This window comes from Salvelinus namaycush, chromosome 7 (genome assembly GCF_016432855.1).
Source record: "Salvelinus namaycush isolate Seneca chromosome 7, SaNama_1.0, whole genome shotgun sequence".
Taxonomy (NCBI): Eukaryota; Metazoa; Chordata; class Actinopteri; order Salmoniformes; family Salmonidae; genus Salvelinus; species Salvelinus namaycush.
Genome location: NC_052313.1, coordinates 59,080,978 through 59,097,657, shown reverse-complemented (window position 1 = coordinate 59,097,657; position 16,680 = coordinate 59,080,978). Strand labels below are relative to the sequence as shown.

General features: G+C 43.5%; 1 protein-coding gene across 4 annotated transcripts in view; it reads right to left on the bottom strand.

Moving 5' to 3' along the window:
- Positions 1-8,862: 8,862 nt before the first annotated feature.
- Positions 8,863-16,680, bottom strand: part of LOC120051533 (OX-2 membrane glycoprotein-like) — a 28,335-nt gene continuing 20,517 nt past the window's right edge. For all 4 annotated transcript variants that reach the window (XM_038998465.1, XM_038998466.1, XM_038998463.1 and 1 more), the window contains exon 8: positions 8,863-9,459. In XM_038998465.1, the coding sequence (XP_038854393.1) occupies positions 9,455-9,459 (5 nt within the window). In that variant the 3' untranslated portion in view covers positions 8,863-9,454. The remainder of the gene's footprint in view (positions 9,460-16,680) is intronic.

Sequence of the window (16,680 nt, the reverse complement as noted above, 5' to 3'; positions counted from 1 at the left end):
GGAAGGGTGATGAACTTAAAAAGACGAGTGTGCTCACGAAATTCTCCAAAGCGTGCTTTGAAGGACTGTAGGAGACTGGATGTGCAGCGAGCTAGCTGGTGGAGATCAAAGTTTTGAATAGGCTCACTTGCTGTGCATGCATCTTTAAATTGGCTCAGTTTTTCAAAATGTAGTAAACGACCTGTTTCAAGATCCATGATGAAAAGTTCTAGCTTGTTTTCAAAAGCAAACACAGCTTGTTGAAGGGATAACACTGTATTTCCAATGCCTTGCATTTTCACGTTGAGCTGGTTCAGATGTTTAGTCATATCTACGAGATAGTAAAACTTGAGGAGCCACTCAGTTTCGGCTAGCTCAGGATGCTCGATGCCTTTCATTTCAAGGAAAGTCCGGATTTCTTTCAGGCAAGCCGCAAAACGGCTAAGCACCTTCCCTCTTGACAACCAACGCACATTGCTGTGCAAAAGCAGACCAGGATAGTTATTTCAAACTTCATCCAGCAGTGTTTTAAACTGGCGATCATTTAAGGCTCGAGCAACAATAAAGTTGATCACACGAATGACCAGCGACATCACTTCGCCAAACTGCCTGTCACACATCTGAGCACAAAGTGCCTCCTGGTGTAGAATGCAATGGAAACTTAGGATGGGTCTATTTTCATCTTCACGGAGAAGCGCCACAAATCCTTTTTTATTCCCCACCATACACGGAGCACCATCAGTACACACTGAGAGAAGTTTATCCATAGGTAGATTTTTTTCTTGAGCAAACTCCATGAAAGACTTAAATAAATCCTCACCTCTTGTGGACCCTTTTAATGGCAGAACTGCAAGACTTTCTTTGCGCAGTGTGTCACCAACAGCATATCTTGCAATCACGCTGAACTGCGACAAATGGCTCACGTCTGTTGACTCATCCAAAGCCAGGGAAAAGAACGGCGCTGCATTTATGTCCTTCACTTGCGTTTCCTCCACTTTGTTTGCCATCACGATGGTACGATCATGAACAGTTCTTGCCGACAGAGGCATGTCTTGTATCCGTTTAATTATCTTGTCTTTGTTCGGAAGATCATCAAAAAGTTCATTGGCTACATCCAGCATGAACGTTTTAGCTACATCCAGCATGAACGTTTTAGCATACTCGCCATCTGTGAATGGTTTTCCGTTCCTCACTATTGCTAAAGATCCAGCAAAGCTAGCGGAATTATAGTCACCTTGCCGGGTCCATACGCGGAGTTGCTGCTGGCTAGCTTGCACCCTGCTCAGTAGCTCTTGGCACGCTTTCTTTCTGCTGTCTCCCGCAGGTAATTTTGTCATTGCAAATTAGACACACCGCAGAACCTGCTCTCTCCACAAAGGCGAATTCTTCGGTCCATTCGTCCTGAAATGTACGATACTCGTCATCTTTTTTTCTTTTCGCCATCTTCTTCGTCGAAGGGTTAGCTTTGAGCTAATGACCGAGCAGACTGATTCAAAAGGAGGCGTTTACCTGTTTTACCTAGCAACGGCCAACGTAGGCCAGTATCATTTAATTAAAATAATGGACAATTGCTCCTGCAGCCCTGAACAGGACATGAGCAGTGAAAAATCGATGGATGGATTAAAACAAGTGAGAATATTTTGTTTTATCTGCGAGCCAGATGCAATCATCAAAAGAGCCACACCTGGCTCGGGAACCATAGGTTCCCGACCCCTGACCTACACCGATAGTAGACTGTGTGGCTGACCCCTGACACTGAGGAGGGGAGGATGTGTAGACCGACAGTAGACTGTGTGGCTGACCCCTGACCCCTGACACTGAGGAGGGGAGGATGTGTAGACCTACACCGACAGTAGACTGTGTGGCTGACCCCTGACCCCTGACACTGAGGAGGGGAGGATGTGTAGACCGACAATAGACTGTGTGGCTGACCCCTGACCCCTGACACTGAGGGGAGGATGTGTAGACCTACACCGACAGTAGACTGTGTGGCTGACCCCTGACACTGAGGGGAGGATGTGTAGACCTACACCGACAGTAGACTGTGTGGCTGACCCCTGACCCCTGACACTGAGGGGAGGATGTGTAGACCTACACCGACAGTAGACTGTGTGGCTGACCCCTGACCCCTGACACTGAGGGGAGGAGGATGTGTAGACCTACACCGACAGTAGACTGTGTGGCTGACCCCTGACCTCTGACACTGAGGAGGGGAGGATGTGTAGACCTACACCGACAGTAGACTGTGTGGCTGACCCCTGACCTCTGACACTGAGGGGAGGATGTGTAGACCTACACCGACAGTAGACTGTGTGGCTGACTCCTGACCTCTGACACTGAGGAGGGGAGGATGTGTAGAAGTGAGAAAAACAACACCTGAAAAGATTTTGAGCAGAAAACTTGCCATTAACATTTATTTTTAATCACCCTCATAAGGCAATCAATAAAGTCTAGCTGGGGTGTGTGTGCATGTTTGTGTGTGTGTGTTCGTACTATACAAGCACCATAACACGGGTTATTCTCATGTCTCAATTCCCTGTTCTGCTCTCAGGAGGAAGTTGGATATTTCACATACTTCTACAGGTAAACGAGTATGTGTCTGAAAAATGTGCTTAACTGACATCAGAGGACCAAGATTAGAGATCCGAAAACTATATAAATACAAAACAGGTGGACCACCTTAAAGTTGCTTATATTAGAACCACCACTACAGAGTTAATGGCTGTAGGGGGTAATTAAAGGGTTAATTTACAGAAGATGATCTAGAGTGCCCTCTAGTGGATGTATAGCATATAGCACACAATTAGCTAAACCTCCCACTGCTGTTATCTTGTTTCGGACTGATAATATTGTTATGAACGGGTTCAATCCAAATGTATTCATCTAGTTTCAACATAAGACCATGACCTGCTGCTCGGTCTCAGGTTAAGAGGCAGGGTATGACCACTAAAATATGTAGGTCCCACATAAAACCAGGCTTAACCTTTAAGGCATAATGAAGACTTATAGATGCTTCATAAGTCATCCATAAGCCAATGTGATGCTATATAAACGGGTAGAAAAAAGGTTATGCCACATTTGATAAAGAACCAGATGTACAGTCAGACCTGTCACATGACCCTTTGTAGTGCTTATGAAGACTTTACAAATTTATTTCATGTTACGTCAACTCAAATGAAGAAAAAACACATTCAATATAATGATAAATGTCTTTGGTCTGACAGAGTTGGACATAATGATAAATGTCTTTGGTCTGACAGAGTTGGACATAATGATAAATGTCTTTGGTCTAACAGAGTTGGACATAATGATAAATGTCTTTGATCTGATAGAGTTGGACATAATGATAAATGTCTTTGGTCTGACAGAGTTGGACATAATGATAAATGTCTTTGGTCTCACAGAGTTGGACATAATGATAAATGTCTTTGGTCTAACAGAGTTGGACATAATGATAAATGTCTTTGGTCTCACAGAGTTGTGGAGTCAGGGGGACAAAGAACAATCAGTGATGCCAAGTTCCAGAGTCAAGAGGTTCATTCATAGGTAACAAAGGGTTTCCTCCAGATAAGCCTTTGATTTACACTCCTAGTTTAATTATTTGCTTTTAGAACTTTAATAATATTCAGAACATTCTCAAAAATAAACGTTTGTTTGTACGGAATGGATTGTGTTCACTTTCCTGTCATTGTGAAGTGCTCCAGTTTCACCATGCAGTCAACAGAACTAACATACATATCTAGTATTACCATGTGTGGACTCTGGGGGGGGTTACAGTTCCTTCGGAAAGTATTCAGACCCCTTTACTTTTTCCACTTTTTGTTACGTTACAGCTTAGTCCTAAAATTGATTAAATATTTGTTTTTTTCTCATCCATCTACACATAATAACCCATAATGACAAAGCAAAAATAGATATTTAGAATTTTTTGCAAATGTATTACAAATAAAAAACTGAAATATCACATTAACATAAGTATTCAGACCCTTTACTCAGTACTTTGTTGAAGCACTTTTGGCAGCGATTAGAGCATCAAGTCTTCTTTGGTATGACGCTACAAGCTTGGCACACCTGTATTTGGGAAGTTTCTCCCATTCTTCTCTACAGATCCTCTCAAGCTATGTCATGTTTGATGGGGAGTGTTGCTGCACAGCTATTTTCAGGTCTCTCCAGAGATGTTCTATCAGGTTCAAGTCCGGGCTCTGGCTGGGCCACTCAAGGACATTCAGAGACTTGTCCCGAATCCACTCCTGCATTCTCTTGGCTGTGTGCTTAGAGTCGTTGTCCTGTTGGAAGGTAAATCTTCGCCCCCAGTCTGAGGTCCTGAGCGCTCTGGAGCAGGTTTCATCAAGGATCTCTCTGTACCTTGCTCCGTTCATCTTTGCCTCGATCCTGACTAGTCTCCCAGTCCCTGCCGTTGAAAAACATCCCCGCAGCATGGTGCTGCCACCACCATGTTTCACCTTAGAGATGGTGCCAGGTTTCCTCCAGACGTAACACTTGGCATTCAGGCCAAAGAGTTTAAACTTGGTTTCATCAGACCAGAGAATCTTGTTTCTCATGGTCTGAGACTCTTTAGGTTCCTTTTGGTAAACTCCAAGCGGACCATCATGTGCCTTTTACTGAGAAGTGGCTTCTGTCTGGACACTCTACCATAAAGGCCTGATTGGTGGAGTGCTGTAGAGATGGTTGTCCTTCTGGAAGGTTCTCACATCTCCACAGAGGAACTCTAGAGCTCTGTCAGAATGACTATCGGGTTCTTGGTCACCTCCCTGACTAAGGCCCTTCTCCCCCGATTGCTCAGTTTGGCTGGGCAGCTCTAGGAAGAGCTGGCCACCCAACACTCCATTAGTTGCATTATAACCATTCATAGATTTATTGGCATTTGCATTTTAACCATAAATGGACAAAATATCCTATACAACTAAAGCAGACATTCCAACTGAGGCCAGTAGAGCTGTGACAAGATCACACTGTTTAAACACGGTTCTGTTAGGATCCCACTGTTTAAACACTGTTCTGATCCCACTGTTTAAACACTGTTCTGATCCCACTGTTTAAACACTGTTCTGATCCCACTGTTTAAACACTGTTCTGATCCCACTGTTTAAACACTGTTCTATTAAGACAGACCCGGACAAGACAGACCAAAACAGACCAAGACAGACCAAAACAAGACAGACCAAAACAAGACAGATCAAAACAAGACAGACAAGGCCGGACAGGCAAAGACAAGACAGGACAAGACAGACCAAGACAGGAAAGGGACAAGATAGACCAAGACAGGACAGGGAAAGACAAGAAAGGGACAAGACAGACCAAGACAGGTCAAGTCAAGACATGACAGACATGCTGAAGAGAATCACAATTGTAGGCAGGATGAGTGTGTGTGTGTGTGTGTGTGTGTGTGTGTGTGTGTGTGTGTGTGTGTGTGTGTGTGTGTGTGTGTGTGTGTGTTTATGTGTAGGCCCAGTTTCCCTGACTCATATGACTACCTGAAACTGGAGTGCGACTGGGTGTGTGTTTGTTTTGAGGCTATTTCAGAACTTTCAGTGCCACAATAGTCTGGAAAGGAAGTTAGTCACAGAACATTTAAGAGTAGATATGTTTAAAAAGCAGTGCCATTCAGACGGTCCAAGAGAAACAGCATTGAGTCCAAACTGGGCACAAGAGGGGCAGACTGAATGGGCTTGTTGTTAGCTTACCTCCCACAATCTATTCTGACCCTCTGTTTCCAAAGGGATTCTTGTGGTGAAATCCTGGTGAATAATCTTCAAGAACAACACACACTAATTCATACAGGTACACACACCCGTAAACACACCCACACTCAACAAGTATGTTGTGGCTCACTAAGCCCTTCAAAGTAGAAACATCTTCAGAAAGCATAGGTCTGATAAATCTGGCACCTAATGAAATAAGCCTGGCTGGTGCCACGCTTGTATCGTTTGGAGGATGCAAGGGGCACACAAACATCTCTGAAGTCAAGCAAGACTTTCAGATCCTGGTACAAGGAGGAGCGGTTCCAATGGTGAGGTCCACTAATTATCATAAACACATAATACATACTTTAAAAAGCATAGTTTCAAAAGGCAACAGAGTAATTCTGCAACAATTAATTTGATAATGAAGATTAACAGAGTGAAATAAAGAGCATCTCTGGATGGTTTAATTGTCCATGTAGGTCCTGTAATAGTGCATTATATACTGTACATACAGCGCCTTCAGGAAGGATTCACACTCCTTGACTTACTCCACATTTTGTGGTGTTACAGCCTGAATTCAAAAAGGTATTAAATAGATTTTTTCTCTCTGTTACATCTGCTCCTGCCATGCCATCTACTTCTCATCCTGTGTCTCCCTAACCTGCCGCCACTTCCCCAGTGCTCTCTCCCTCTCTGTGTGTGTGTGTGTGTGTGTGTGTGTGTGTGTGTGTGTGTGTGTGTGTGTGTGTGTGTGTGTGTGTGTGTGTGTGTGTGTGTGTGTGTGTGTGTGTGTGTGTGTGAGTGGAGACAGATGTGCTGGAGGCGGAGCAGATCCCCACCAGCTGCAACATGTTCCATAATCAAGGCCTTTACAAATACCCAGCCCTGCCACTTCCACGCTGCTAGTTCGTAGCCTCTGCTCAGTCAGTCTGCGGTTCCAGCTGTTTGTTCCTGCATAGATCTTGTTATCCTCTTGTGCCTGGTTTTCCCTGACTCTGCTTTTCTCTCCGCTACAGTTCCGTTCGCTCTGACTCGTCACTGTCTCCAGTCCCCCGTCTCGTCAGTCCTGCTTCCTGCCCTGGACCCCCGCACTACTGCTTCCTTGGATTCTGCTCTGGACCTGCTTACCCTGCCCCTACTCCCCTTGCCTCAGCCTCAGTTCCTGGATCCCTGCTACCCGCCCGAGCTTCACCCTGGCCTGCACCCCCCCCCCCCCCCCCCGCTTTTCAATAAATACCTTAAATACCTTATCCCAGTCTCCACGTCGGAGTCTGCACTTGGGTTCACCTGCTCCGCGAAACACTCTCTCACCCATCTACACATAATACCCCATAATGACAAAGTGAATATATGTTTATAGACATTTTTTGTAAATGTATTGAAAATGAAATAGAGAAATATGCCATTTACATTAATATTCCCACTCCTGAGTCATTACATGTTAGTATCACCTTGCCAGTGATTACAGCTGTCAGTCTTTCAGGGTCAGTCTAAGAGTTTTGCACACCTGGATTGTACAATATTTGCGCATTATTCTTAAAAAAATTATTCAAGCTTTGTCAAGTTGGTGGTTGATCATTGCTAGACAGCCATTTAAGTCTTTGTGATGTGGTGAGGTTGGACCCAGGTGCAGAGAAGAGACCAGACCGGGAATCAGTTGTTAAGGATAAACATAATACTTTACTGAGAAACGGTAGTCGCAGGATCACAGCATAGGTGATTAGAAGTTGAAATGGTGCTGGATTAGTGGAGGCAGCGCTTGTTTTCTTTTGCGACTTGCGGTAACTCTCTGTGGTTCTAAATCAATAGTTTAGTAGTCTGAAAATGTCTGAAACATGTACTTGTTCTACCATGCTGTAGGTCATGTAACTGTTTGTTATATGCTTTCTGGACTTCACCAGACAGATGTTTCTCTCCGGTTCTGTGGTGAAACAAAGGTGTGGTAGAATTTATTCTGCCACTGTGTCTTCTTATTGTCTCGGCCTTTAGGCCTATATATCACAGTGGCAAGGCATATGAACTAACAGGTTACAGAGCAAACAATGCAATTATCACAACATATACAGTAGGTTGAAAAATTGCCCACCGCTATTGATCCTCAGCTCTTTTTTTTTACCCATCGTCTAATTGGTGCTCTTATTCGTGAGGCATTGGAAATTCTCCCTGGTCTTTGTTGTTGAATCTGTGTTTGAAATTCACTGCTCAACTGAGGGACCTTACATATAATTGTATGTGTGGGGAACAGAGATGAGGTAGTCATTCAAAAATCATGAGTCCATGCAACTTATTACGTGACTTGTTAAGCACATTTTTACTCCTGAACTTATTTTGACTTGCCATAACAAAGAGGTTGAATACTAAATTGACTCAAGACATTTCAGCCTTCATTTTTAATTACTTTGTAATAAGCCAGTGACACAAAATCTCAATGTAATCCATTTTAAATTCAGACTGTAACACAACAACATGTGGGGAACGACAAAGGGGGATACTTTCTGAAGCCGCTGTAGATCTATTCACCAGTAATCCTCAGGCATCATTTAGAAACACACAGCTAAGCTCACTATTAGTGCTGTTTGACACTCCAACAGGAATATTCACAGTGTCGTAAGGGACAGTCGCCTAAAAAGCTATTCTGATTTACCCAACCTGAGATCATAAGCATATTTCATTGACACAATCACGTCAACTTCCATCGTTGTCTCGACTATTTTGGGTAAGCTGATTTGGTGTGACGTTAAACTATAGGATTTGTAATACTGACTTTAGGAAGATGCTGAAGAGTTTATTGCTAATAAACAGTAGTGATTCAATTGTATTCATACATCTGTTGTGAGGTTTAAACAGGCTGAAAAGTATGGAAGCCATTTTCCTGCTATAATTACACCTTCAATTCAAATGGGCAGATGGTAGGAATATGCTGCAATAGGAAAGGCACACAGACATGTGGTCATACCCTGTTGTAAATATGTAAGTTAAATATTGAGCATGAGAAATATATATATTATTTATATTCTAAATGATGTCATATAGCTAACTGTAATATACATGGCAAATTGCAATTGTATTTTAATACTGGAACTCCCATGAAGTCAACTTGTGTGTTTTTGAGTCATAAAATAAAGATATATGTCACACACACATACACATACAACCCCCCCCCCCCCCCCCCCCCAATACAGCAGCAAAATCACACAAACAAATAACAGGAGAACTCCTACACAAAAAAGCAGCCTGGTCCTTAAACACACTGTAACTGTTAAAATACATTACAGTGTGTAATTAGAACGTTTTAGCGAACGTATCATTTAAAAACCTCCTACTTTTAAAGCACTTTGTAATAACGGCCTTTGTCCTAGACTTTTTTTTCTTCATCGAGTGGACCGATTATAGCCTGATCCCAGATCTGTTGAGCCATTGGCGTAACAATGACTATAGGAGTTGGCAAGTCATTACAAACTGATCTGGGACCATTCTCGACAGACTAAACATCAAAGTCACATTTTGATAAGTGTCTTTATATCTACTGTTAATAGAAACATGGCTTTAGTGTTGTTGATGTTGTTGTCACTGGTGGGATGAAGGTTTATGTCCAGTTCACCCAGTGGGGCCTGGAGAAACAGCTGTTGGTGATGTGTAGCACTGTAGTGAGCTGTTCCTTCTAACAGACATGGAGCATATGGTGCTGAGGAGCTGATAGGTCTAGCTGGATGACCAGAACTCTGGCTTCTCATCAAAACAGTCCTTCTTCCACCATTCCAGGTCAAATCTCAATCTGGACGGTGGGAGAGAGAGAGAGTGGGAGGAAAGGGGGCCAGAGAGAGGGGGGAGAGACACAGCGAGAGAGAGAGAGAGACAATTAGACCAAACCAAATCATGAGAAAACAAAAAGATAATTACTTGACACATTGGAAAGAATTAACAAAAAAACAGAGCAAACTAGAATGCTATTTGGCCCTAAACAAAGAGTACACAGTGGCAGAATACCTGACCACTGTGACTGACCCAAACTTAAGGAAAGCTTTGACTATGTACAGACTCAGTGAGCATAGCCTTGCTATTGAGAAAGGCCGCCGTAGGCAGACCTGGCTCTTAAGAGAAGACAGGCTATGTGCACACTGTCCACAAAATGAGGTGGAAACTGAGCTGCACTTCCTAACCTCCTGCCCAATGTATGACTATATTAGAGACACATATTTCCCTCAGATTACACAGATCCACAAAGAATTAAAAAACAAACCCAATTTTGATAAACTCCCATATCTACTGGGTGAAATACCACAGTGTGCCATCACAGCAGCAAGATTTGTAACATGTTGCCACAAGAAAAGGTCAACCAGTGAAGAACAAACACCATTGTAAATACAACCCATATTTATGTTTATTTATTTTCCCTTTTGCACTTCCCTTTTGTACTAACCATTTGCACATCGTTACAACACTGTATATAGACATAATATGACATTTGTAATGTCTTTATTCTTTTGGAACTTCTTTCTGTTCATTTTTATTGTTTATTTCACTTTTGTATATTATCTACCTCACTTGCATTGGCAATGTTAACATATGTTTCCCATGCCAATAAAGCCCCTTGAATTGAATTGAGAGAGAGAGGGTGGGCAGAGAGAGGCGGGAAAGACACACACACAGAGAGACACAGAGAGACACAGAGAGGCAAAGAGAGGCACAGAGAGACATGGAGAGAGATAGAGAGAGAGAGAGAGAGAGAGAGAGAGAGAGAGTGTGTAAGAGGGGGGGTAGAGAGAGAGATATTTAATTCATCATCATATCCAAAAACGAGGTGTTATTGTGCTAGTTCTACCATCATCTACTCCACAGTTTCAACTCCAAAAAACAGTCCCGTCAGTCACTCCCTCTTCCTGACCCTCTAATGTCCTCCTCACAGAAACAGGCAGGCAGCATCATGTGGAGACAGATCACAGTCTGCCGTAGGGCGAGAAGTCTGCCGCAGGGCGAGATATCAACACCTTTGTCTTTGAAAGAATAAAGGCCTACATCGGAGTAGAGACTTCCGCTGGTTTGCTTAAGGAGCAGGACCAAAACTTGTCTTATTATTCTTCCTGAAAGTGATTAAATGTTTAAATGTTCCCTGCCAAAAACATCATAACATCCTGGCCAAGCGTGACACTCGTCCAGACACATTATAGAGCAGTGGAGGCTGGAATGGCATCAAACATCTGGCAACCACGTGTTTGATGTATTTGATACCATTACACTCATTTCGCTCCAGTCATTACCCCGAGCCCGTCCTCCCCATTTAAGGTGCTACCAACTTCCTGTGTTATAGAGGGTGTCTACAGTACACGCATTCCACCCGTTTCCAGGAACAGAGGAAACCCCCAAACACACAACCAGCCCTGAAAGACCACATGCACACTTAGAACTCACCAACTACTTCTCTGATAGAGTTCAGTGTGTCAAATCGGAGGGCCTGTTGTCCGGACCTCTGGCAGTCTCTATGGGGGTGCCACAGGGTTCAATTCTCGGGCCGACTCTTTTCTCTGTATACATCAATGATGTCGCTCTTGCTGCTGGTAATTCTTTGATCCACCTCTACACAGACGACACCATTCTGTATACCTCTGGCCCTTCTTTGGACACTGTGTTAACTAACCTCCAAACGAGCTTCAACGCCATACAACTCTCCTTCCGTGGCCTCCAACTACTCTTAATTAAATGCAAGTAAAACTAAATGCATGCTCTTCAACCGATTGTTGCCCGCACCTGCCCGCCCATCCAGCATCACTACTCTGGACGGTTCTGACTTAGAATATGTGGACAACTACAAATACCTAGGTGTCTGGTTAGACTGCAAACTCTCCTTCCAGACTCACATTAAACATCTCCAATCCAAAATTCAATCTAGAATCGGCTTCTTATTCCGCAACAAAGCATCCTTCACTCATGCTGCCAAACATAACCTCGTAAAACTGACTATCCTACCGATCCTCGACTTCGGCGATGTCATTTACAAAATAGCCTCCAACACTCTACTCAACAAATTGGATGCAGTCTACCACAGTGCCATCCGTTTTGTCACCAAAGCCCCATATACTACCCAACACTGCGACCTGTATGCTCTCGTTGGCTGGCCCTCGCTTCATACTCGTCGCCAAACCCACTGGCTCCAGGTCATCTACAAGTCTCTACTAGGTAAAGCCCCGCCTTATCTCAGCTCACTGGTCACCATAGCAGCACCTACCCGTAGCACACGCTCCAGCAGGTATATCTCACTGGTCACCCCCAAAGCCAATTCTTCCTTCGGTCGCCTCTCCTTCTAGTTCTCTGCTGCCAATGACAGGAACGAACTGCAAAAATCACTGAAACTGGAGACTCATATCTCCCTCACTAACTTTAAGCACCAGCTGTCAGAGTAGCTCACAGATCACTGCACCTGTACATAGCCCATCTGTAAATAGCCCATCCAACTACCTCATCCCCCATACTGTTATTTATTTGATTTATTTTGCTCCTTTGCACCCCTCTACTTGCACATTCATCTTCTGCACATTCTACCATTCCAGTGTTTAATTGCTATATTGTAATTACTTCGCCACTACGGCCTATTTATTGCATTACCTCTCTTAACCTACCTCATTTGCACATGCGGTATTTCGATTTTTCTACTGTTATTATTGATTGTATGTTTGTTTATTCCATGTGTAACTGTGTGTTGTTGTATGTGTCGATCTGCTTTGCTTTATCTTGGCCAGGTCGCAGTTGTAAATGAGAACTTGTTCTCGACTAGCCTACCTGGTTAAATAAAGGTGAAATAATAAATAAATAAAAAGAAGTAAAGCATGGCTGAAATTCCACAGTAGTGTACGTTTGTGAGTGTGTGATAGTCAGTGGTGGTTTATCAGTAAAATAGGCATCAACTTTTTTTTAAACTTTCTTTGCCTTGAAAGGTAAATGAACATGTACAGGCAACCACCAGCAGGTGTCTCCTAACCATCCAATCAGAGGATCTCTAACCAGGTTGCCAGATTGGAGATATATGACCATGCTTAACGGTCAAGATAACGTGAAGGTGATAATGTTATTTCCCTTCTTCTCTTAGACTGTTTCTGAAACGGTCTTCCCTACTTCCCCACAACCAATCAGAGTTTTGCCGACAGTGCTGCACTCATGGCGAGGTAAGGTCGGTTGAGCATGTTTGTGTGCCGGACAGGATATGGTTACTCCCCGCACTTCCTCCTGTGTTGCAGATTAAAAGTGCCCCATGCAACCTCTCCTTTCATCAAATAACGGAAGTTCTTATCTGGACTTTACTTTCTGCATGACTGGCTGAGGCTCATATCCCACAAGATACACATGAAGCTTTTTAACAGTATGTCTGACGACCGGGTCTCCTGCGTGCCACGACTATGTTTTCATACAAACGCTAACTCTGTGTAGACATAAATAGAACTGGAGAATTTGACTGAAATACCTTCAGTTCTGGGTTGGGTTCTATTTCCCAGCTGTAATTGAAGCAGACAGACACCACTTTGGCCCATTGATTTAGTAGAACCATAGTAGAACCACAGAAACCCACTTGTGGTTCCATGCTGCTCCCAGTCTCTCCCCACACATGTCAATAATCTGCTCCACCATCCAGACTAGCCACATCTCTGAGCTCCAAAAGTATTGGGACAGTGACAAATGTTTTGTTGTTTGGGATTTGAAATGATACAATGACTATGAGGTTAAAGTGCAGACTGTCCGCTTTCATTCGAGGGTATTTTTTAATCTATTTCTTTTGAACCCTTTAGAAATTACAGCACTTTTTGTACATAGTCCACCCATTTTAGGGGACCAAAAGTATTGGGACAAATTCACTTGTATGTGTATTAAAGTAGTCAAAAGTTGAGTATTTGGTCCCATATTCCCAGCACACAATGATGACATCAAACTCTGTAACTCTACAAACTTGTGTGGATGCACTTGCTGTTTGTTTTGGTTGTTTCAGATGATTTTGTGCCCAATAGAAATGAATGGTAAATAATGGATTGAGTCACTTTTATTGTAAATAAGAATAGAATGTTTCTTAACACTTCTACATTCATGTGGATGCTACCATGATTAAAGATAATCCTGAACGAATCGGGAATAATGATGAGTGAGAAAGTTAGACACACAAATATCCTATTTTCAAAATGGACAAAGGTAATTGTCAATTATGAGATTATATTAGATCAATTAGAGAAGCCATCTCTCATTCCATCGCAAGTGTTGGTGTAATTTCAGCCGCTGACATACAGTTGTTTGACCTATAATACAACACAGTGGGAGATACATCTGAAATCAGAGATGCAGGTGCCTCTCCTGATACAACCACCTCACAGCAACGTCATAATCAGAACCGTCTTCTGACCCCATCAGGTGATTAATCACGGCACTCTGCACAATGTCATTGAGGGCACAGCCATGAGTGAGGGCCGGGCTAGCATGCGGCAGGAACAGTCTGACAAAAAGAGAGGCGTTGTTATCCACTGGGCAGTTTGTCAGATTTTGGGTTCTTTCTGCCCCCTCTTCCCTCCTCCTGGCCCCTTGTGTGAATCTGGCTCCAAGTAGCGGATTAGAGAAAGTCCTTTCTACTGAGAAACTAGCACTGGACAGCCAGCACAATCACTTGTTGTTCTGTGGGGAGAGGAGAGGAGCACGAACCATAGACAACACTTAAAACAAACTAAATTAGTAAAAATAAATTACCTCTGTGGTGTTTTTTGGCAGGGGTGACAGTGTGTCACCTCTAAGTTCTGTACACACATTAAATCATAGCAAGTTACATTTACTCACACATATTCTATTTACCAATCGGAATATTTCTCATAATGACTTTATGAGAAACAGCTATGCAAAGTAAATTATTACCTCCACAGGTAATTGCAGGTAGTGCACTACTTTAGACCAGGACCCATAGGGCATAGTGCACTACTATAGACCAGGGCCCATAGGGCACTACTTTAGACCAGGACGCATAGGGTACTACTTTAGACCAGGACCCATAGGACATAGGGCACTACTTTAGACCAGGACCCATAGGGCACTACTTTAGACCAGGACGCATAGGGCACTACTTTAGACCAGGATGCATAGGGCACTACTTTAGACCAGGATGCATAGGGCACTACTTTAGACCAGGACCCATAGTGCACTACTTTAGACCAGGACCCATAGGGCACTACTTTAGACCAGGATGCATAGGGCACTACTTTAGACCAGGACGCATAGGACATAGGGCACTACGTTAGACCAGGACGCATAGGACATAGGGCACTACTTTAGACCAGGACCCATAGGGCACTACTTTAGACCAGGACCCATAGGGCACTACTTTAGACCAGGACCCATAGGGCACTACTTTAGACCAGGACCCATAGGGCACTACTTTAGAACAGGACCCATAGGGCACTACTTTAGAACAGGACCCATAGGGTACTACTTTAGACCAGGACCCATAGGGCACTACTTTAGAACAGGACCCATAGGGCACTACTTTAGACCAGGACCCATAGGGCACTACTTTAGACCAGGACCCATAGGGCACTACTTTAGAACAGGACCCATAGGGAATAGGGTGCCATTTGGGACGCATCTGTGGTCTTGAATCCACATCATGATTCAGGGGGTGAACCAACAAGGACATGTCTATGTCTGCCCTCCAGGATGTTGATTTTGGAGCCTTTGCTGGCAGTCTGGAGCAGTCTGAGAAAAGTAACTCAACAGGAAAGAGTGTTGAGTAGTTTGGAGTAGATGAGTACCAGCGAATCTGTCTCCTCAACACATCTACCCACATGGCAGAGGTCTTCCTCATCAGTTCCAGCCTTTCTTAACACATAAGAACACAGCAATGAGGAAGAGCAACATCGTGATGAGAGCTCTGACCGACCAGTGGGTCAGAACTTATGAGTCAAGTCGGACACTTTCATCGGCTATGGAAACTAAAATAATTACTAAACCTACACAGTACGCAAACCATGGACGGTTCGTTCAATGTCCCTTAAACTTTATAAGAGTGCAAAAGAGATCCCACGAATCCGATCAACTTCTAAAATGTCTTGGCCTATCTGTAAGAATTGAGAAATCAAATTGTCCCTATTGCTAAATGCTAGACCACTTCTAAGATATAGCCATGAGCCAACAGAGCCAACACTCATGGACAGTCATTATAATTCCTCCACAACCCTACCTGGCTTATCTTGACACCTCAGTGCCAGATTTAGCAGCAGTGTTTTGCAGACTACACCTCTTTCAGAACATACCACTCACCCCTCCCACCACTGCTTATCATAGACCACAGTAACCCCAGAACCACTGCTTATCATAGACCACAGTAACCCCAGAACCACTGCTTATCATAGACCACAGTAACCCCAGAACCACTTCCCTCTCATTGGCTAAATCTTATCATTAGTGAGCGTAATGAGCCTCTTCAGTTTCAACATGTTGAGACGTAAACATGTTGAAACGGCAGGAGGATTTCTCAGTAGGAAACTGAGTAATACTGTTGTGTTGAATTCCTTGAAGGAACTACCTGAAAGTACTCATACAATTTCCTTTTTAATGCCAGGTAACTACCAATGGAAACTAGTGCTGCCAGAAACTGTCCCCACAGGATTTCACAGTCGGAAATAGAACAACAAAAAAATTGACCTTTCCTGAAATCTCTCTCCTTTGGCCGACCAAAAAGCTAACTTTGACGGCAACTGTTGTCGGTAGAGTGATCTGTTCTGTTTCCTGCATCTACCTGGGAACTGGGAAGTCCTATTATTATTGCCATTTCACCCCACCCTGAAGAGGTCATGGGAAAAGGTGTTAGAGGTCAAGGGTCAAGGGAGCGAAGATGACAGAGGACTGGCGTATCCCCTTTCACTTTCCTGTGGACCTCCCACCTCCATGTTAAAAGATGTCATCACTCTCAAAGAGTTATCCTTTTGAGTCATGTTTCCTTACCTTTGTGACGTTGGTTTTGTGATTTAGGGGGATGGTA